General features: G+C 43.1%; 1 protein-coding gene across 1 annotated transcript in view; it reads right to left on the minus strand.

The window, feature by feature from the left end:
• The window catches only part of GAS6 (growth arrest specific 6), a 41,584-nt gene extending 33,297 nt beyond the window's left edge, over positions 1 to 8,287 (minus strand). Inside the window, 2 exon segments of the mRNA XM_032679331.1 lie at positions 7,590 to 7,756; positions 8,184 to 8,287. Coding sequence (XP_032535222.1) covers positions 7,590 to 7,756; positions 8,184 to 8,253 — 237 coding nt within the window. The 5' untranslated portion in view covers positions 8,254 to 8,287.
• Positions 8,288 to 24,199: the final 15,912 nt, after the last annotated feature.

Consider the following 24,199-nt stretch of genomic DNA (forward strand, 5'->3'; position numbering starts at 1 on the left):
CTTACTTCTTGCAATAGTTACACTATTAGTGTATGTGTAGTACATGTGGTTAACACTTGCTCAGAAACTTCAGTCAAAGTGAGGAAACCAGTATCTGACAAAACACCTAGCATAAGTAAAAGGCTGTCTCCCTTCAACATCATCACTGTGTCATCACTCTGCAATTATTTCAGCTGTATTTAAAACAGAACAGGTCTTATACCCCATCAAATACGATTTAAATATCTATGATCTCTCTTATAGGTTCTGTGACATTTTATCCACTGAAGTTTTTCCCCTTCTTGCAATCTAATGATTTGTTTCTTAGGATTTTGCTTATGTGTAGAGGTTGCAACTCATACTAATGGCATTCAGCCACTTTAGGCACTGCTGGATTTGGCCTCAGAAGGGACAGGCAAGCAAGGAATAGGGAAGTGACATCTGAGATGACACCAGGCCCCTGTGACACAATCTGATCTCATACTTCCCTGTTCATTAATAAGTAAGTAATTGTTGCTTTTCTGTTCTTGTCCTAAATATTTTCTGGAATTGAACTAGGACTCCCTGTTCAAGGAATCAGCCAAATATGGTAGCTCTCCCAGATGCATGTGATTCTGTACAGTGCAAGTATGACCCATTTTCCTTTTACCTCTTCATTCACCCTTCTGTCCTGGCAGATGTGCAGAATGAAGACAACAACAGTTGCTCCCCTTCCTGGGTATCCTCTTTATTTTCCATCTTTGCTCTTTCTCTGGGTCCCACTGCTGATGCTCAGAGGAACAGGGATAAAACCTAAAACCATCAATTAGGACATTTCCCCACAGATGTGCATGTGTGGAGAGCTTACAGAACACCAAGTCATAACAAAACTGTGATGAAAGGAGGGATACAGAAGGGAGACCTGCTGAAAAACTTCATCCAGATTCCCCAAGCCATGGTTGTTCATTCTTTTCTTTGGCAGCCTGAGCTGTGACAACAGTTTCTGCTTCTCAACTGGCACCTGGCCTTCCCATCCTAACCTCAGGCTGTCCTTTCCAATCTGTCAGGTGAAGCTGCATGGTGAACTGGACTGGGGAACTGATCCAGCTGCAAAATGATAATTTTTCTCTGCAGACTACTTTTTTTTAGTCAGTTACTTAAACTGGTCCATGCAGTTGCCCAAATTGCTGTGCAGGAAGGGTGAAGAAGATAGACATTTGCTTACCTCTACTAGATCAGCTGAGCTTCCCAGTGGGAGACCAAAGCCTGAAAGGTAATGTGAGGGGAGAAGTAAACCTTGCTGCTATGTTCCTTATCAGTTTCTGTGATGGTGGTTCCATCCTTGTTCTTCTTACTTAATGGAAAGTGACTGCTTGTAATTCATTAAGCTCAATCAAAGTTTGGAGCACACAGGAACCACAACTGCCAGTTTATACAGATTCAATGTTTCTCTCACCTGATTCTTATGCAGCTGCACTAACAAACTGTATTAATTCCCAGTAGGCTACTCCTTTTTATTTTCATTTAAAAAGAAAAAGAGAGCTCATGGCCACAAAACTGTTTTCTTCATTTTAATTGGCTTTTTCCCCTCTCACATATTTATTGAAACCTATTGTATCCCTCTAAAAAAACTGACTTACCCTAACTTTATCTTTTGCGATGTAGCGTATCACTATTTCCATGTCTACTCTGAGTTTCTGGGCTACACTGACATGAGTGGCAATAGATAAAGATCAGATAAGCAGAAGTCCAGCAGAGCTGATGGAGCTGTGTCTGCTTCCACCAACAGCAAACTTTGCTCACCCTTCTCAGTAACTTGTGATAAAGCAGCATTTAGCCAATAAATGTATAACCTGCTTTTTAAGACAGGCAGGAGTATTTTTGTCATCGTCCTGCTACTGCACAGCACTACCACAAACAAATGCTGTGTCTGTTCCATAGAGTAGACAGATGCATCCTGGTCCACAGTCCCAATCTTTTTGCCTTCCTGATCAGTTAGACTCACTGGATTTTGGTACAAAGCTCCCCTGTCCTTTATAAGAAACTACAAGGAGAAGGAAGAAAGGGAAGGGAGAACACTTGGTGGGACACCCAGATCTCATCCCAGCAGAGTTGGAATGTCACTGTGGCATATACCTGGCACTCAAATTTTTCTACTTCCTTCTTCTCTCCTTTAAGCCATTCCTGGATAGAAGTCTAAATCTCCCCATATTTTTTTTCTCAAAATCTACTAGGCAGGTACCACTGTGCCTGGTAATCCATTCTTCCATGTACTGAGTCCAAGCAGATTAAAACATCAGCACAGAGTTTTCCAGTAACTCTTTCCCTCTCTCTGCACCAACAAGAAGAGATAAAGACATTTATACCAGCTATAAATCTATTCCATTCTCCATGCTCTGCCACAATGCCAAAACAAATCAGTATATTGAGAAGAACAGTCACAGCAAATAAACCCAGATTTTTGCCTGGATCTAGAAAGGAATATTCTATACAGGGATGATGACATCTGTATCTAAAAATTATATCAGTATTTTTCATGTCTAGACTACACAACATGCACTAAATTACTCAAAGAAATATTACACTGCTTTACTCTCCCAATAACTCCTCTCCTCTCCTCCCCCTACATGCCTTCATACTTTTCTGATTAGTATTTACAAATGTGTATCTACCTTGCTATTCTTAGAAATAATACCTAAATATTGCCTGACAGGCACCCTTCCTAAAAGATCAGAGTAAAGTTTGGATGACCTTAGTCCATGCACACAGCTCATCTGTGTTATCATGACCATGTCACGCCACGGAATACATAAAGAAATAAAACCAAGTGAGCTAGCAATATTGTGAAAGCCAACCAAACTGACCATTATCACACCCTATACATTGCTTCATCTGCATTTCAGCTTCTCAATAAAATCCACCCTAGCAGAAAGAATGCTGACATTGTTGGATGTTTTGTTAGGATCAGTAATTTTCAAGACAGGATTGCAAAAAGCCCCAAAAAGCCTGATCTGGTGTCACTGCTGCACTTGCTGTGAGAGGGACAGTGGACTAGATACCTCTTCAGTCCCAAGTTACCCTGTGATTCTCTGCCAGTGTTTTGTGTATCTGACAAGCTGTAGGTTTTAATAGCATTTTGGATGCAAGTCCCTCAAAAAACAGGAGAACGTTTCAAGTGCCTGCCTATGAATCAGATGTCCGTTCTGCACACACGTGAAAACCAGCTGGCTTTCCCCAATAATCTACTGAGGACCAAATCCATAAACAGTAAACACAGGTGGCCAGGCTGACCTACATCAGCGTTTCCAGTGTGACTCACACCTTTTAATGTATTCAGCATGGCAATTTCTATGGTGAGCTGCAGGAAGACCAGTAATTCTTTGGCAGTAACAACAGCTAGCAAGATGTGCAGGGACAGATGCTGTACGGATAAACTATGGTACCAAATGATAAGAGCCTGAATTCAAACACCTTCCCTGTGCTGAGCCTTTCAAAACAGAGAAACTCCTTCCACAAGGACACTTTTTTGCCGTATTTTTTCTTTAGTGAAATCCGATGTTTCCAAGACCACCAGAAGACACACTGCCTTCTGCCCTTTGTTTTACGTGCTTGAATGACCAGATTTTTAGAATAGGTCAACCAAATTCCAAAGTAGTTTATCAGTCACTTAACAAGCTGTAATACCTTGACTGCATACCAAGGTCAAATATTTCCGCAGTACTGCTTTTTATAAGGCCTCATCAACACGCTAAGTAAGATAACATTCTTATCTCTGTATCCAAGATATTTTGCAACTTCATCCCATCTATCACACCTAGCATATCTTTTTAATAGATCATGTTTAGAAACAGTCCTCATACCTCCCATGAACATGTTTTTCATCCTTCTTTTTTTCCTCACTATATTATCTTTTAATTTTTCTGTTGGGCACCTCTAGCATAAATGAAATTATAAAACAGGAACCATCCCAGAATTCTCTAGTAATATTTAATTGCAATCACCTTCATGAAAAAAGTAGGCTGCAAGACTCATTAACCCAGGCGCATACTTGTTTTTACCATGTATAGTCATACAAATGGCACAGACTGAGTTTTGTTCTGCCTCTCAAAAAAAAAAAAATCTAAAAATATTTCAATTGATCTTCCTTCCTCCAGTCTGAGTGAGCTGATATTTATATTTTCCGTAACATAAGAGACAAAAGCTGCGCTGGCCTGCAAATGAATGGCTATTTAGACCCGCCTAATACCCTATTCTTAGCAGTTGATGTAAGTAACTCCACATGTGGCAACACCCACATTTAGGTTTCAGTGAATGTGCATCTTCTGCTGACTAGGCCTGCAGATGTTGCTTTGGAAAACTGATCACTGAAACAATGTAAGGCACAGAAAAAGGGTGCTCTGATATAGATATGTGATATTTCATTTCTATTTACTGGTCTGTCCAGGAAATAGGTATCTTTCTGTATAATGTTATTCTTGGCTAGATATTATAATTGACTGTATCAAGACATAGTTTTACCTGGGAAGCATCATGCAACCTACGCTACGGCCTTGCTTCATCTTACCTCAACTTCTGGGGCTGTTTGATTGAATCAGTTAATGAAATTTTCTATCATATCTTTAGATCATAGGTCTTGAAGTTAGGCCTTGAAATTCTCTTCACACAACCACAGGATAGTTCAGAATGGTAAGGTTTACAAGGAAGACTCACACATTTCATTAGCATCTAATGGAGAGGAAAAGGGAAGAGGGACAACACTTTCGGTCTCACATCACAAGCATTTCTTGAGGTTGAACAGAGAAGCTATTAACTAACCTCAAAGTAACCTTCAGTTGTCAAGGCTGCAAGATCATTTCTCCCATGGGACAGCACACAGGCAAATGCCTACACTGATGTTCATCTGGTGCTTTAAAGCATAAAACCTGGGAGATGCAACAGAATAGATGAGCAGTGCACTGATGTGTTCCCCATGGCTTGCCTGCTATGAGGCTAAGCCACAGCTCTTAGCACAGGGTAAAAAGGGCTGTTGCTGTTTCTTTCTGCTACAACCTAGGCAGTTAATCCCTGTGACCAAGTTCAGCAGGCAGATGCAAAAATTTCAGCCTTCCTAACTACAGAGAATCATCTTCTGTCAACAGCAATCTGTATAGTTCCCTGGTCAATAAAATCTCATTTTACCAGCATGGATCAGCTGCAGCCTGACAATATGCTGAACCATGATTGCAGTTACTGCGATTCTTCAAAATGCCTGGTGTTGTTTGCAGCAATTTTTGTCTTTCCTGAGTCAAGTCTGTCTCAGCTTCCTTCTTCTGTCAGTCACCAGGACTGGACGTACAACACAACATCCGTGAAATGATAGCACAATAACTCCCTATTGTTTAAGAAAAACTTCCATTGTGCACTAATACTCTGTCCATCCAATCCACAGATACTGCTGGAGGAGCAGCCACCTACGCCTCACAAAGCACAGAAGGTTTCCCATGCAGAGTTGTAACAGCCCACATACATGACATCTGCCACCTTGCATCAGAAAACTGCTACTGAACAGCAGCTGCTCCCTTCATTTCCCATACTGATTGCAAAATGGATAGGAAAGGCCATAAATCCTCCCGATACGTGATGGCACACTTGCTTCTCAATCAAATTGAAGCAAAGTTATGGCAAGGAGTAGGACATACTGCACATAACAGACCTCTTGGGAGGTCTGTGTCTCAGAAAAGGCAGGATCTTATGTCACTGAAGACATAAATTAGTAAAATGACATAAATCTTATGTCATTGAAGACATAAGAGTCCTGGTCTAGAAGGACATGTCAAATAAGCAAGGGGACACAGACACTAGAAGTCCATATAGCTTTTCTTCAGTGGTTTTAAGAACTGAGTGAAACCAAGCAGCAATAACAAAGGAAATGCACCAAAAAAATCAAAATCCTTTGCAATGACAGAAAGTTGGCATTGTCTTACAAAACACGTTTAAGGGGCATGACTGTATCTTAAAGAATTTACATTATACATGAAAATGTTTTAAACCAAAATGATTTCACTATTGTCATTACAGCAGGAGAACTGTATAATTTTTTCAATTTACAAAATAATTACCAAATATTGTTAAAAACATATTTACACAGTATATCACTCTCTAAACTGATCTATCAAGGCATCACCTTCAGCTCCTTTCTTGGCCAAAAGCCAGTTAGTAAAACCAGTGACCTTATACCACCTTTGTTCCAGAATGCTACAAAATCACACTTATAGTTTTCCCTGCATTCACTGCTATGTGGTGAATATTTATACTGACCTTAACGTTGTATTATTCAACATGAATATGGAAACCGTTGTGCCAGCCATGCTCACCACATTACAGTTGTCCACTGTAGCTCATTTTTTGCAGAACAAAGCAAACACTGCTGTATGCAGATGTGACTACACATACACATAAGAGGTGTAACATTAAAACACTGCCTGGGCAAGTGCTCCACGTTAATCTCTAAAATAAAGATTGTCAAAAATCCATCATAATGTTTTTGCTGTACTTACTACTGCCTTGTGACAACAAGCTACTGCGCTGTATATCCAGTGCTCAGACTGCTAATGAAGCACACATGTCAAGACTTGTCTGACTGAAGCATAAAACATGTCCTCAGCTGAGACCCTCCCTTGCCTGTGGTTTGTGCGTCTGTACACACACACACACACACACACACACACACACACACACACACACGTGCTATCTCTCTCTCTCTCTCTCTCTCTCTCTCTGTCCTATCTTCTCCCTAGAGCATCATACCATTTAACAGGAACATGCTGTGCAGTATCAAGCTTTAGACTGAACACCAAGAAAATCCACTTCTCACTGCTAAATCAATTCCAGATAATCTTTGCAATGAGAAGATCCTATCCAAAACAGTGTTGAGAGGAGGTGTAAAGTGACTGGAAGAATAAGCCAAGCTTAGTAAAGCATCCACATGCTGTTCAAAGTAAGAAGACTGAAGTGAAAGTCAGCCTTGATAAGACTGGAAAAGACAGCTCTGTGTGCAGTGTGCATTCTATAACCGTGTGAATCCCCACCTGTTAGTGCAGCAATACCACATTCCCATACACGTGCTCTCCTGCTGTTGTAGTGACGGGTCCTGAACCTCCTGATTCCAAGATATCGACCAAGCCGAATATGGCCCCAACAGATTTACAAGTGGTTAGACACACTTCTGAGGAACCCCTGTTGTGACATATGCCCCATCATTAAGGGGATTTTAAATACAGCTGGGATGGGAAGCTGAAGTAAAGAGGAGCGATGGTAACGTGTCCAGACAGAGAAGCTGTATCACTGTGTCACTCTGGTCTTGCTTCATGGATTTATACCGTGGTAAACAGGCACCGGGCCACGCCGCTCACCCAGACCACACTCACCAAGGCACTCCTAACTGGACAGCCCTGACTGCCCTTGTGCAGGCTGAGTACTACTTTGTCTTCCTAATTGCTTTCCATTCACCTAATGGTCCTGAGTCCTCCTCCTCCCCACGGCTTACCCAGCTGTGCCGGCAGCTGGCACCCAGACGCCGACGGATAGAGGGTGGGCGGGAGCGCAGAGCCGGACAACCCACCAAAATCTCCGCGGCGGCTCTGCGCGCTTACCGTCTCCGGGTCGTTCTCAAACACCTCCCGGGCCTCCTCCTTGCTGCAGTGCTCCTCCACGCACTCCCTCTCCAGGTGCCCTTGCTTGGTCTCCTCGAAGATCTGGTAGGCTCGCCGCTGCCTCTGCCGCAGGAACTGGGCAGCCTCCGGGGCGCGCAGCAGCACGGCTGGGCAGCCGAGCGCCGGGGCGGCGCGGGGGAGGCGAGGAGGAGGACGACGAGGAGGAGGAGAGGAGCGGGAGGAAGGAGCAACGGTGAACATCTGAGCCCGCCTGGCCGCCCCGAACCCGCCGATCTCCCACCGCGCACACCAAACCGCCCAGCCGGAGGGCACCGACCCTCCTTCCGCGGCGCACTGAGCCCCCTCCCTGCACGGCGCTTCCCCCGTGGGTCGCCGCGGCCTCGGCGCGGCCCCTCACCCGCATCTCCCGCTGCACCCGCCGCCAGCCGCCGTCCCTACCGCAGCCGCGAATCTGCGCATCCCCCCCACCCCACCCCTGCCCCAGCTGCACACCCCGCGCTCGCACACGCACACAAGGCGGCGGGGGATGCTCGGCGGCGTGTGCGGGGGGGACGGGCCCCCCGCGGTACTCACTCTGCGAGGAGTCCGCCGCCAGCAGGACGAGCAGCAGGGCGGCCCCGAGGGGCGCCGCGGGATGCGGCATGATGCGGCGCGGCGGCTGCGGCCGGGCTGGGCTGGGCTGGAGGAGCGGAGCGGCGGGAGGGGCGCGGGGCGGGCGGCGGCGCGGGCGGGGAGCGCGCTGCTACTGCGGGAGCGCGGCGGCGGGAGCCCAGCGGGGGAGCCGCGGAGCCGCTCGCCCGCCCGCCCTGCCCAATCGCTCGCCAAGGCACCGCCGAGCCGCCGCACACGGACACACCTCGCGGCGGAGCGGCCGCCCGGCCCGGCCCCGCGTACCTGCTCGGGAACGGCAGTCACGGGGAGTCGGGCAGATGGGCAGCCGGCAGGACCCGGGCAGCGGGCGGGGAGGCTGCGCCTTCACTTCCAGGCACATCTCTTTAATAGCTCCGGGGCTTATCACTAGGGAGGGAGAAGCTGGCACTAAACCCAACCCAGTCTTGCTGTAAATTAGAAACTTGGCTTTTCCCCACACACCAAAGCAGGTTTTCTTCAGGAATACATTTTCGGTTTATTTCAGTATTTTAGGATAGCCTTCTCAGGAAAGAGATGAATGTGGTTTATACCAATATGTTGCAAGCCATCCTTTACTGTCCCTCGTCCATCCTTACTTACACAGAACATGTCCAATGTGGGAAACCCTGCTAGCGGTACCTCAGAGCTGTAAGGTCAGAGCTCAGAGCTGCACGTAGGTTACCTAATTGCCATCGTTTTAAAGTCACTCCTTTTATCTGTACTGCCCTGCGGAAGGGTCAGTGTGACAGATGACTCGAGTAACACCAAATCTACATATTCTTCAAGAAAACTTCAGGGGTATAAGCTGTTTGAAAAGAAGAACTTGACTAGTTTAATTTTATTTTAGCTAAACCTAATACAGACTTTGTGTATCCAGAATAAGTTACTACAAATATAATACATGTAAACAATGTATTTATATCACATGTAGTTGAAATAACATAAAGAGCCAGCCTACTTGTTCAAAGCAACCATCCCTAGGCTGGTATGTTCTGTCTTGACAATGGCCAGTAGTAGACATATAGCTAAGAGGTGTAAGAGCATATAAACCACCATGGTTTCTTTCTGTTTTCATCTCCAAAAGTACAGAGGAAGAGCTCTCAGGTAAAAACTGTGTCCACTGCAACACTAATAGCCACAAATGTATCTCTTGTCTCTGAATTTGTCAAATAGCTTTTTTGATCTGTTGGTACTCCTGGTTTTCAGGAGTGTCAGGAAGGTTCCAAATGTGCACAAAGGCTAGACAGGAACTTTTTTTCACCAGTTTTAAGTCCAGTGCTTAATAATTTTACAGGGTACTTGAATTTTCGTCATCTAGCAAACAGTGAATGATCATGCCCTATTTGTTTTCACCATACTATTTTATAGACCTCTCTCATATGATTTCAGAACCATCCTTTTTCCTGAACTATGGAGCTTTGTTCTATTATTTGTTCCCCAAGCTTTCTGAGCTGGCACTGCTCAAAGAAGCAGTCCCACCAGTCCCCATTGCTTTTTCCTGTCCTTTGGCTACAACCTCTTCTTGTGCTAGAATGCGGCAAACCCGATCAGAGTAACCCAACAAAAATTACTGATGTTATTTCAGATCAGTTCCCCCCCCCAAGTTGCTGCACAGCTGCACAAACACCAAAAGGAAGAGGTTTTCAGGGGTGACAGCGAGTAGCTGCAGGCAAAGGAGCATGGGCCTAATTTCAGCAGCAAAGCTGGCCAAAATGGCTTGTGAAGCTACAGCTGCAGGCATAGGTTTCCTAGGACTGGCTGCCACTTTCCTCTGTACATTGTGTGTCCCCCTGCCCACATCCAGAGATGTGGCTATGCTGTTTCAGCTCAGTCACCTAGCAGGAAACTCTTCCCTTTTTTTAGTGGATAAGTGTTTTCTACCAGGTTACTGTGCTGAACCAGCCCAATGACAACATGAAGTGTGGAGTGGCATTGCAGCACTAAATCCATAGTCTGCTCTGGGATTTCAGCCTGGGTCCCTCAAACAGAAACCATTCCCGATCTTTGTTTTCATCCTGCTCTATATCTTTTCTATTTATACCTCTTTTCAGACAAAGTGGACACAACTACATGCAACATTCAAGATGTGGTTTTACAGCAGCACTGTCCTGCTTCTTTCTTACTTCCGTTTTTTTCTTACTATTTCCAAACATTGCGTGGGTTCCTTTTCACTTCCTGACTTATTCTTTTCAAAAAGTCATGAAAAAGAGGTCTGAGACCTCTTTCCTGAGTGGAGTTGCTGTTTTACCAGTGAATACAGAAGGTAAGGGTTGTCTTTCATGGGTGCATCACTTTATGTGTCTGTATATTAAATTTCACTTGTCATTTATTATCCTGTCACATTAAAAGTGCTATCAAGCAATACAGCCGAGTGAATCAAACAGCTTCTTGCTACCAAAACAGGTCCCACTTTTCCTTCCCTCAGTGCTTCCACCTTTTCCCTAGATGCACAACCTTTGTATGCTTTTGTCACTGATGTGACCTCTCAGCAAGTCAATTCAACTGACTAATCAAAGATAAAAGTATTTCTTTTTTTTTTTCTAAATGTCTTGTGATATTCTCAATTTAAGATTTGTCTCTATAACCAATTTAAGATTTGTCTCTTCAGATGAATTTTGTATTATTTGCCAGTTGACCTCATGGCATTAAACTTCTCCATAAAATTTCTGAAGATGTTGAACAGCAGAGATTTTTGTGGGTTCTGGAAATGGCATTATATTGTGTAATCTAATGATGAGCTTTCTTTTAGATGATATTTTTATCCATTTCTGTTTATCCCATATGATCACATTTTGAGAGCATATGGTGAAAGACCAGCTCAAAAGTTTTTTAAAATCCAGGTATATAATATTATCGGAACCATCCTTATCTAAATAAATATCACTCCTTGAACTTCAAATGATTTTGCAAAACATGACATCCTTCTTGGTATGCAATGCTGATTCTTCTCCAACATATCATTCAATTTACCAATTCTATTCTTTATTATGTTTTCCAGTAAGTTGTTTGGCACAGACATCAAGCATTGATTTCAGTGAGCTCAGAAGTCCTTTCACTAGTCGTATTTTCCACCTTCCATTCTTCTGGCACGGTAGCGTTTAAGGCAGATTTAAGCAATGAGTTGCATAAAGCAACAGTTTCATTTTCTTCAGAATTTATGGGTTTATTCCATCTGATCTCAGCTATCCCAGTGAAAGATCAGTTAGGGAACATGAAAAACATGATAGAAAAATAATGCGGGAAATATTAAAACAATGTTATAGGAAATGCCTGTGCTCTCAGCATGTCCCATTTTGATTTTAGAGTAATCTAGGCGCAGAGGTTTCCAGATGTAAACCTAAACTGTAGGATTAGTTTCCACTGGGTTTTAGACACTAATCAGAAATATGCACAAATTTAACAAATTTTGAGAGAAGTGACTAAAAATACTACTAGAAGGTATTCATTAAAGACCAAAAATCAAAAACTCACAGAATCACACAGAACCACAGAATATGTGAGTTGGAGGGGGCCCACAAGGATCACTGAGTTCAACACTCAGCCCTGCACAGGATCATCCCCAAGAATCACACCATGTGCCTGAGAGCACTGTTCGAACACTTCTTGAACTCTGTCAGGCTTGGTGCTGTGACCACTTCCCTGGGGAGCCTGTTCCAGTGCCCAACCACTCTCTGGGTGAAAAAGCTTATTCTACTATCCAACCTAAACCTCCCCTGACACAACTTCAGACCATTCCTTCAGGTCCTGTCACTGGTCACCACAGAGAAGAGATCAGTGTCTGCCCCTCCTCTCACAAGAAAGTTGCAGACTGCAACGAGATCTCCCCTCAGTCTCCTCCAGGCTGAACAGACCAAATGACCTCAGCTGCTCCTCATATGGCTTCCCCTCAAGGCCCTTCACCATCTTTGTTGCCCTCCTTTGGACAATCCCTAATAGCTTAATATCTTTCTTTTATTGCAGTGATGAAAACTGCCACAATATTCAAGGTGAGGCTGCACCAGTGCAGAGCAGAGCAGGACAATCCCCTCCCTTGAACAGCTGGAGATGCTCTGCCTGATGCCCCCCAGGACACAGTTGGCCTTCCTGGCTGCCAGGGCGCTGCTGACTCATATTCAGCTTGCCATCGACCAGGACCCCCAGGTCCCTTTCCCTGGCACTGCTTTCCAGCATCTCATACCCCAGTCTGTCTGTACATCTGGGGTTGCCCCATCCCAGGTGCAGAATCCGGGACTTTCCCTTGTTGAACTTCATATGATTTGTCAGTTAACAGAACTTAAATCAGTCATTCCAAATTCTGATGAGTGTCCATTGGTTTTTCTTCCTTACTTAATCCCAAACCAAAAACCAAGGCAGCATTTGCCTTTCAGAGCAAACCAGTGCACAGCATGTAGCCAAGCCGCATAGATGTAGTGGAAGAAGGTTTAACTGAGCAAAGTTCCTTTAGGTTCCTGCAACTAATTACATTTGTAGGCACCAATGGTAGAATGAAAGTAAAATGTCCTGAGAAGAGTATATAGGCATCACAACTTCAGAACTGAGGAAGGAGGCAACGAAGCTGTTGAAGGGTCTGGAGCAAAAGTCTTATGAGGAGTGGCTGAGTGAACTGAGGTTGTTTAACCTGGAGAGAAGGAGGCCCAGGTGGAGATGTTACAACTCTACAGCTACCTGAAAGGAGGTGTATCAAGGTGGGGGTCAATCTCTTCTCCCAGATAACAAGTGACATAGGAGAGGAAATGGCCCCAAGTTGTATCAAGGGAGGTTTAGATCGGATATTGGGAAAAATTTCTGCACTGTAAGAGTGGTTAGGCATTGGAACAGGCTGTCCAGGGAAGTAGTAGAATCATCATTCCTGGAAGTGTTCGAAAAACATGTGGATGTGGCACTTGAGGACATGGTTTAGTGGTGGACCTCACAGTGCTGGGTTAACAGTTGGACTCAATGATCTTAGAGGTTTTTCCCAACCTAAATGATTCCATGATTTGATATTGCATTATGGAGAAGAGGAGGGGACTCCAAAGCATGTCCTTCCTTCCTTGCATCAGTCCTCCAGCCAGGGATACAGTGGGGTGCATGGTTCTTGACTTCTGAAGAACCATCTTTTCCACATAAAATACTTCTTTGACCTCAAGGAAAAATCAACTAGACATGTCCTATGAGTTGTCCCACACTGTCAAAGTATCTCAGATTTTAGGGGCAAGTTTCACATGCTCATTCCACATTAATTTCCTGTTATTTTTCTTTTGAAAGTGCTCCAAAGGTGGTATTCCTATTTTTTCTTCTGTTCTATGAATAGGGGGGAGTAAAAGGATGTGAGATTACATCAGAATATTAAAAAATTAAATGATTGTGGAAGGCAGCATACTTAACCAGAAAACCCCAGTGAGAGTAAGGGAGCTGATTCCATGATCCTTGACCTGAATGCACTACAGGCTGGGCATATGCCAAATATGCTCAGCACATTAAGATCTGGAACATGCTGCTTAGTTGTGTGAACTATGATTCACAGCCTGATGCCAGGAAATAAACTGAAAGTTTTAAGGACAGGAAGCTCTGAACTGTCGTCTCATCCCCTCTGTGCCTGTTTCGGTTCCAGGTGGATCAGATTTCCTTTTATTAGAGGTAAAATGATGGCTGGAAATTAGGCACCACCAAATTTCTTATCTGGGCAATGGCACTCCCTCTGTGGCAAGCAAGACAATGAGCAAACACCTGGGCAGAACATGCTACCATCATCTATAGGTGAACTCTCAGACTAAATGGCACCGACCAAAAGCATCAGACCTCATGCCACAGCCTACAAGACATCACAGCTCCCTGTTCTTTAAAGACCTTTGCAGATCGTAGAAGAGCTGAGGTGGGGATGCAGGACCATAGCGTCTGTTTTCTGTGCAATCTGAGGCATCACGATGCAGTTAGCACTGAGCACCTGGGAGGTGGAGTAGAAGGAGAAACTGGAAGAGGTCCTTCCATAACTGACTTTGCTTTTTACTTCTTACTCCCTTTGAAAAGAATAGTTTTGCTGTCTTGCATTTCGGGAAAAACTTCTGGATCCCTGGGATCCAAGCATTATATTGAGGAGTTAGCTGCACTGTGGAGGAAGCCCAGTTCCTTTGCCACACACCTCCCTTTGTGAGTCTGTTACCCAGTTAAGGATATCACATTAAGTTGTAATAGATTTCTTGCTTGAGGATAAAGTGCCCATTGTACCATCACTAAATGCTTCCATAATATCTCCTTATGTTGCCATTTGGCATTAAAATTCTGTGGAGTTCGAAAGATACCTTGATTTTTCACCCACATGTGAGAAGGCAAACAAGGGAGCTCACACATTGGAACTACTGTGGGTAGACAGATTATAAATAGCTTTAGGATGTCCCCAAGAGGTAATTTACATCAAAAAAGCAGCATCATAAATATCCTACTGTCTTCACACACACACACACACAAATCTTGACTGTATGGAAAAATCACACAAAAATTCCTTACTGAAACAGTGTCATTTTCAAGAGTTGAGGATTTGTAATTCTGCTTCACCCAAAGATGAATGAGCTCCTGGAGTAGTGTGTGGAGTTTCTCCGGATGGACCTAAATTAATGTGAAAAAGTATGTGTTCCCACGCTAAAAATTTAAGATTTCTTCTTGTCATCAGCAGGAATTGAACCCAGAGTGCAACAGAGGAACCTTTCATGGAATGAAAGCAACTCCTGCTGCTTGGGAAACCCATGTGGTAGATCCATCTGGATCTTCTCCTAAAGTGCCACAGACACAGATAAGTTGGAGCTTTTTGCACAGCCCTCACTGTCCTTTTTAAAAACAAAAGAGCTTGAAACACTTCACCTAATGTCTGGATGTAAAGTGGATCAAAATAAATTAAAATTGTGAAGTGTTTGTACTAATGAGAAGTGGGAGTTGAAAGCCAACAAAAATAGGATGCGAGTCTTCAAAGAAGATTTCAAAGCACTCAGTATAATGCTGGATAGTCATGCAGCTCCATTGAAAGATGTTACTAATACATGTGTGAAACCATATTCAAAGATACAAATTGATGTAAAATGAGAGTGGTGATGTTAAAGGATGTCAGAAGGATGAGAAACTGCAACTAAAAACCATTTGAAGCCATGCTTTGATTCAGACTATTTTCAGAATCCTGGATAAAAGTGAAAATTTACTCTCCCCTTTTCCAAATATAAATCCTTCATGGAGCCACACAAACATGTCTTTGTTTAGACTGAGCCAATGTTTCTGTGGGAGAATGTGAAATTTCATCAAGAGGTTTCTAATAATGCTAATGGCATAAAATTCCTCTTACCTGGTATGTTCAGATTAAACATTTTCTAATAAAAACAAGCACAAGAAAGGTCTCCTTATACTGCTTAGCGCTTTTGAGTGATCAGCATATATTGACTCAAGAAGAAAAGGGTTAACTTTCAAAATATGCCTGATTTTAATGAGAATGAAATGATGAGAAGATTAAATAAACTTAGACTAGAGAGAGAAAAAAAGACCTGGATAAAAAAAATGGAGCTGAGTGCATGGAGGGAGTTGTAGAAGAAAGGTTGTTCATCTTTCACTTGTCATTTACTCAAAAAGAAATTTCATAAAAGACTTCCTAATGACTGTCTTTCTTCAATAAGGGATCCAAACCCCATTTTCGGACAGTGATGCATTATACTGGAGGGAGAAGGAAAAAAAGCTTCTTTTCCTTACAGGTGCTAGTCATGCCCATGTCCATATGGTGAACTGAATGACCACAGGAATAACCTTTGCAAGGGACCAATTTCTCTTCAGGGCCATCAGCTTTGCTGCTGAATGCTCCTCCACAGCCAAGACCACTGAACCTTGCATTGAAGCACTGCAAAAACATGGAACGATCTGTTTCTTCTTCTGTCTTCTCTGATGCCCTCATCCCAGTGGAAGTGTGCTGACTTAAAACAAGGGCATCCCGGAGGTGAAGAAGTTATGGTGACCTGAACGATTGCCAGGAGATAGTCAAGAGAAAAGGCAGTGTCAGCAGATGGAGCCCAGTTCTGACTTATACTCAGGACCAGAGTTCAACAAGCCTGAATCCCAAACCAGACTCTCTGAATATGAATGAACTTTTAAGTGATGTAGGGTGTTTCATAAATATTGCTAGTGGATGTGATTTGATTTGTGTTTTATTAGGCCAGCAGTATTTCAATATATTATGAGGTCATCATGGTTTCTATTCCTATACATTCCAAACGTACTTGTTTTCTAGGGCATTTTTAGTTGCCTGAATAAAGCCTCAAATAAATATAAATAAATTCAAGGATGACATGAGGAGGAGAAGAAGATTGCAGCAAAACAGTAAGAACAAATATAAGCCCGCACAGTGTGTTATGCCTTACAAAACCACACCAGGGCTAACAGAAATACTAAGTTGGCAACTGGACTTGCTGAGACATTGCGTGAATTGGAGCTGTCTCTCAAAGGTAGGAGGGAGGGTACTGATACCCATTTGAAAGGGGTCTCTTAGCAGAAGAGCATGATATGTTCTTTATTGTACTCGTTAACTCAAAGCAGTAAAACCCATAACTTAAAAATTGCTTACAAATACAAAAAACTTGCCTTATTGGAAGTCAGTGGCTAAAATCCCAGCTTTATAACACAGTGTAATGGGGCGGTGAGAGACAAAACCATAGTTTTCATGAGATGTAGCTCTTGCCAATGCTTTGAGCTCTTAGAGGGGACCCTACACTGAAGCAGCCTCAATGCATCAATCTGGGTTTGGAAGAAGGGAGAAGAGCTGTCACTGCTTAGCAGCTTCCAAACCCTGGTCCCTGGGGCAGCTTCTGGTGGTTGGGGAGAGTTGCCTGGTAACAAGGAGCTGCCACCTTCTCGTTTCCAGCTGTTAAACTGCATTGGGAGGAGCTGAATAATACCAGAATAGAAACTTAGCTTATAATTTGTCAGGTTTAATATAACAAAATTGGAGTTATTTAATGGCATCTCTAAATTGCTTAGGAGATGAGTATTTGCAGCAGAGCTCTAGCAGGGCCATGTTACAAAATGAAAACAGGGCTTCCTGTAATCTTTTATTGATCCGCTCCTTGTTCCAACAAGATTTGTCAGCGGGATTCTGTAACCTCTGGGGGGTGTGAAGGATGGGGAAAAGGTAATAGCAGAAGGAATTTTACTAGAGCAGGACAAGAAATAGACATAACCAAGAAAACAAAAAGTCTTTTTTTTTTTGAAGCATATGCAAATATATGTATTAAAATATCAATATTTAGATTTAATTTTTGAATGGAAAATAGAATATCTGATGTGCTGATTTCTTCATCCAAATGGAAATGTGCATATTTATCTGTTGGTTGCTGCTGCTGATAATAATAATAATAATAATAATAATAATAATAATAATAATAATAATAATAATATCAAGAATCCTGAGTTTAATTCTAAAACAGAAGGTGTTTTGGTTTTTTTCTGGAAGGGAAATTCTAACTGTCCAGTTTGAGCGGGACTGAGAAGTGAATGAGGCTTGTTAATGTCTTTGTGGGAGACAAAGGAAAATGGGGATCAGGCCAGAGCAGATGGTCATCCCAATGTAAGCCTGTCATCATTGAGGGAAGGAGTTTCCCGATGTCATGTTGTTGAGCATCCTGTGATGGACTGCTGTGAAGTTTCCATCTTCAAAAGTTAGAGGAAAGGAGAACACCTGCAAAAACCAAAGCAGCAGGAGGTGTGAGGTCCAGAGGATGGCTCACAAGTCCTGGTGGCTTTTGCTTTCCCTGTTAACTGTCTTTGTCTCAACCCATGAGTTTTCTCACTTTTACCCTTCGACTTCTCTCTCCCATCCCAGTGGGGGAGAGTGAGCAAGTGGCTTAGTGGGGGTGAGCTGCTGGCTGGGGTTAAACCACCACATTCAGCAACATGTTATTTTAACAAGGAAAATTAGAGAGTGATAGGGATATCTAGCTGAAGTATCACTTTCCTTTTCAGTTACAAATTGCTCTGAAACATACGGTAATGACACAATATATTACCAGTGAGAGCTGGCTTTGAGCCTGTGCTGCCCTAATTATATCAAATACCAAAACTTTCTAACATTGGTCCTTAAAATGGGCAAGAAGTATGTCAAGAAAACACGTTTCATTCATGCGCAAGCTGATCTTCAGGTAAATGTATCAACGTTCTCTTTTTCTGCAAGAAATCTTTTTGGTTTAGGTAGATAGTGATATTATGGAAAGAAAAAGCAGGAAGCACACATAAACATAAAATGAGTCTGTACCTCCATCCATAGATGCATACAGATATGAACATATATGTATCTCCATATCCACAGATGTATGACCATGTACCATCATCCTACAAACACCAATCAGTTAAGCTACTTACAACACTCCTCTGAGACAAGAAGGTATTATTCCCATTTGCAGATTAGAAAGCTGAAGCCTGGAGGTGAGGAAGTTCAAATGTAAAACCCAAAAAGAGCTGGAATTGGCTTTAGTTTTTCAAGTCCAAGGTGGGGTTTTAGTGTCCAAGGTTTACAATACCATCTTTTCGCTGTTTGACTTGATTTCAAAATTTCTGTGGCAAAGAGAGAAAAATCATGGGATAGAACAGCATTCAAATAAAAGAAGAAAATTATTGTTTCCTTTTAAGTTGAGAGACAGAAAATCTTACCCCTATCTTAGCTTGTATCAGAGCAGTAATTTAAAAATGAAAGGCTGATTCTTCAAAAAGCAATGTATTATTGCCATCATTGATGCCAGCTGGGTCTGCAAGTTCTGCCACAGGAAGAGGTGAATAAGCAGTTGAGAAAACCTGAATTACACTGAGTCCACAATAATTAAAGCCCTTCTTGGGTCTTAAGGGGCTGGAACTAGAAAAGCAATGGTCCAAAAGACCCAGTTCAGCAGCATGGTATTTTGTCATGGGCAGACACCAGTGCACCATACAACTCCCCTTTTAAGGGAATAAACAGGGCAAAGCAGGTCTGGAGGGGCAGCAACCCCTTTTACAGTCTGGTGTAAGCTGCAGATTAGTAAATCCCCACTACAGGACACAGGCTGTGGCTTTCTTCAGCCTGTGGTGCTGACTTGTGTCTCTGAGGAGCACACCCTCATTTCCTACAAGCAACGTTATGAAGCAGTGGAGGTGACAGAGGAGGGAACTGTGATACTGTGGTGTATGGAGAGGACATTGAGCAGGGAACATGGTGTCTCCTGCATTAACCTCTTTCAGAATTTTAATAATTATTTAGAGAGTATATTGTATACAATATACAGAGACTGTGTATTGTATACAAGACCCATCCTAACACTGGATACTGGCCTCTGCTGCAGATTCTTTGCTAGGTTTACTCAGAAATTACTTGTGTTGACCCTCTTCAAAGGAAACCCAGTTACCCAGTGGTTGCCCTTTGTCTGTAATCACTTTGCTTTCATCTACGGTTTGGCACCAGCTGCACCAGCAAAATGCACATAATTACAGTTTGCTTCTAAGTTATTTAACCAGAAATCCAAATTTTAAGTCCCAGAAATTACATATTGGTTATAACTAGGAAAAAAATTTCAATTATCCTTTTAAGGAGCTGGTGTTAAGCAGAATACTCCTAAGGCAAATCTGTTGCAAGAAAAACACCTTAATATCTGGGGAAAAAAAAATAACAGAAACCTCAGTCATTATCTGGCTATAAAATAAAGTTCAGCTGTTTTCTTACTAAAGTTTTCCAGTTCTTATTTTTATTGTGTGCATTGTTTATACATTGCGCTCTAGAAATGTTTTTTTGCATAAATGTTTGTATTAAAGGAGGGAGGAAAGGGTAGAGGAAAAAACCAACAAATAATCCAGAGTATTTAAGGCTTTCAGTGTGTACATATGCTGCAAGGAAGATTCCCACAGTGTGGCTTACTCTACTCCAGATGCATTTGCTGCCTGGAAACACAGCCCAGCTTTCCATAGCACTGGCAGCTGTTGAAACTAGAAATCTTCAATGTGCCCATCACTTGTGCTGGTTCTTAGGGCAGGTGCAGTAAATGTACAGTGCATCACATTTTGGAGGTGAAGCCTCCTAAATCCCACATTCCATATCCTGAAAGCAGGGGACTCGCTGTGTGTAGACTGCACGAGGTACACGCCATGAGTAGAGGAGCTGCCCTTGCTGTGCATTGTGGTGGGGTTGCAGCAAGGCCAGCCAGTGCTTTTCAAGGCATTTGGTGGGAGATGAGGAAAGATGCTGTACCTGCTGCACTGCTGCTGCCAAGTGTCTCTCATGGGCAGTGCCACACTCTAACCTTCAGGCAGAAAAGGGCACATGAGGCCAAAGCTTTGTGTTGGGTGCCAAACATGAAGTTAAGAGCCTGTGGCAATGCCACTGGTGTGACTCCTGATTGTCTGTTAACCCATAATACACACGAGCTCATGTGTGGTCCCACGTGCCTACATCCTACATGCCTACACATGCTCATTGCACATGGTGAGATGACAGCCCTCTCTGGTGTTTCAGGTTTCTCGACTCAAAGCTCTGGCTGAATCATGTAGGGAGTAATAAAACCTGATCCCAGAACCACCCCAACACCAGCACACACTTACCTGTGGGGCAGAGGCATACAACCGCCAGCAACCCTCTCCTTCCCATTCTCCCCGTGTGCTGAGGTATTTCCAGAGTGACCCTGCAGCCTGAAACCCACTGATAGGAGCCAGAGAGGAGCTGCGCCACAAGCCGTTCCCAGGGGATGATCCCTGTACCCCCATCCTCTGTCCCCATCTGTTGCTGCACCAGGGGTGCAGTTCCCCGTTCCACTCGCTGGGGGTGAATAAGGGGGCTCCTCTGACGCCCATCAATTGCGCGGGTGACAGACGGCTCCTCCTCCTGCGCCTGGAAATGCTGCCTCCACCCCAGAAGGGCTCCCTCCAGGCACACTTTTCCCGTCCCTGTGCTTAACTTTAGATATGCATCCCTATAGCATTGAGCAGTTTCCAATGGGGGCTGATAAGCAGATTGCAAAGCCTCATTTTTTTTTTTTTTTTCTGAATAGGCAGAAAACTAATGCAAATTACATTCACTGTGGTTTTTGATGTGTGTGGCTTGATGCTTATCAGCCCAATTATACAGCAGGGAAAGAAATGGCAGGATTGTTCTTCTTGTCCTACATGGAGTTTAGCAAGAAAAACTGTGAAACTCTTTGTGTTACAGTCAAGGGTAACTGGGGCTTTCACATTTCCAGAAGTAAAGTGGGTTCTCTGGCCAAATTAAAGAAAGTGGAGAATTGCCAAAGAAAACATTTTTGTCCAGCATAGCTTATCTGATGTTACCAGCATGTAGTGATACTTTATCATAGCGAGTTACTTCCTCTGTTAAACATAGAAGCAAGAGCAAGTATGGATAAACAATGCATGCAACCAAACCCCAAGTGTTTAATTATTTTAGTTTACTGTGACGGGAAGCAGGGGTGGAGGGTGAAAGAGATAAAATTAAGCATTCCTCAAAGAGCTCAGCTTCTGCTTTCTATGTTGGAATTGTCTCCATCAGAGAAGGAACACTGAAGCACAGAGCAAGTGACTGTCCAGTAGCCAAAAGCTCTCATAGAGCCCGACTCTGTTGCAAAAGATAGGCACTCTGTGCCCCATCAGGTTGGGATGGGTGACTCAGGGTGACCAAGATCTCATGTCTTGGGAAATGCACAGGAGGAATCAAACATCTTACCTGCCTTTGGACACATCTGGAGCAGATATTTGTGTCTGATCCACTCACCCCAGGCTTTCCTTATGGTAAGTAGAGGGATGTAGACACTGTTAAGGATATGGTTCATCTGACACTATTTCAGGTGTCTGGTTTGGGATTAAATGATTCACACCTGAATACATACTTACTGGTTAAAAAGAGATTACTCCGTAGTGGACGTCTGTGTTATAAATATTGATATTTCATCAAAAGAGCCCACAGGTCAGCACAGGCAGTTGTGGTAGTTGCCATCAGCCATCATATTTGACCACTGGGAGCTGTATGGCTTTGCTCACCTGACTGGCAAAAGGAGGAACGGGAAACCAGAAACCTTCCTTCCTATGAATAAGATCCTAATCCTTCAAAGCAAATGTGTAAAGCTGCACTGTGACAAGGAAGACAGGCAAGGATTATTTCCCCAGATAAAACAGTTTCACAGTTAGTTATCTCTCTATTCTTGAATCCTATAGTTGAAGTATTTAGAAAATTCCAGTGCATTCCAGACCAGAAGCCTCTGAACAAATCAGCATCTAGAGAAAAAATTAGAAGAGAAACTATATGGTACAGTAAATGTTGATAATTACCACTATAAACCAGCCTTTAGTACAGTAGTTTTGCTGCAGGGCTGTATCTTAGGAGCATAAAATTTTATGCTGCCAAGACAATATACAAAGGACCAAATGGATTTTCCAGGATGAAGGGCTGAAATATGTTTGTGTGGCTGAGACAGGGGGTTTGTGCGGTAGCATCCCAGTATCTCCATGCCTGGAAGATGAGGACCAGACCTTTGACTGAATGTCCGGAGCAAGTTCTAGGTTGTGAAATCTCTGTGTGATGGAGCAGTGACAGCTCAGCCAATCTTCAGGGCTGGCTCAGGTAAGGCTGTGTTGGCACCCTGGCTCCCTTCCCATCCCCTGGAGACTGAGCCACAAGCAGGGATGTAATTTCCTCACTGATAATCTGCATACCACTGGCCCTTTTTTGCACATAAAAATGTATTTGACATGCTAAAATCCAGCTCCAGCCTATACTTTTTCAATTAAGTCGGGCAGGGTGAAGCACAGCCTCTTCCAACAGCATATACTGATTCACAAGCTAGGACATTCATTGGCACAGCAGCAAAATGCATTTGCTCACCCTTATGTACAACAAACAGGTGCTAATGGCAAAAACATGTTCAGGTCCCAAGGCTAAACAGAGTGCTGAAGAGTCGTCTGCCAGCAATCCTTGGATGTCATCCAAAATTACCTGTGGCTTCTTGAGTTAAGTTCAGTTGGAACTGAGAATTAGCAAGAAAAGAAGTAGAAAAATTGGCAGGAGTGTGTCTTGGTAGCCTATGTGTAAGTCTAAGGGAACACTACAGAGAACATATGTATTTAAACATTTATACATTTTTCAGTTGCCACTCAGGAGCCATGGTTTAAATTCATGATGCTAAAAGTATTGATTCAGAGCGAAATCAATACACACTGAGTCTCTGTCCAGAACTGGTGCTTTGCCTTTCATTATGTCGTCATACAGTGATGTGGAGCTGTGTCTTATGGGGCTTTCTGAACTAGATCCAGTCCAGACAAGCTATCAAGTGTGTGTTACTTTGGGCATGCAAAAAAGTCCTTTGTACCTTTGTGATTTGAAGCAGGCTCAAATTCTTCTCTGGTGTGGAGTTGTACATCTAGATTCATTAGTAGGATCCAGATCCTAAACAAGAATTGAGAACATCAATGCCTTTGCAAAATTAAAAGTCTCAGTCAAGTCCTAGATATTTTCCTCTAGATAATCCTCAAAATTAAACATTAAAAAGAAAGAAACCAAGAAAATCTTGAACCTAAATGAAATTTGAGTCTGCTGCACCCAGCAGCTTACCTGCTTTCATCCAACAGTGACACAGATAAGCAGTGACACATGATAGTAGAAAGCCCAAATTGAGTTAGTCTTTGCTTTTGTGTCTTCATCTGTGGGAAGTGTACAGAGGACTGAGGTGGGAATCCAAGGGTCTTCAGTGAGGAAAATAAAAAAGCCTAAGGGATGGCAACTGGTTTGGAAGACTTCAGGTTTGTTTACATCTACTCCTTTTTCCTTATTCTCTGGTATTTTGGGAGTACTGTAGCATGGAAACATCTTAAAGTGGAAAGGCTAGGCCAGTCATGGAAAGATATACACTGAATCACGTTCTGACATCAAATAAATGTCTTCCTACAACCAGCAGTAGTAGCAGGGTTACTTTCATGTATGGAATTTAGACTTATGCAACCTATCTTGAGTTAAA

The sequence above is a fragment of the Chiroxiphia lanceolata genome, chromosome 2 (genome assembly GCF_009829145.1).
Source record: "Chiroxiphia lanceolata isolate bChiLan1 chromosome 2, bChiLan1.pri, whole genome shotgun sequence".
Lineage (NCBI taxonomy): Eukaryota > Metazoa > Chordata > Aves > Passeriformes > Pipridae > Chiroxiphia > Chiroxiphia lanceolata.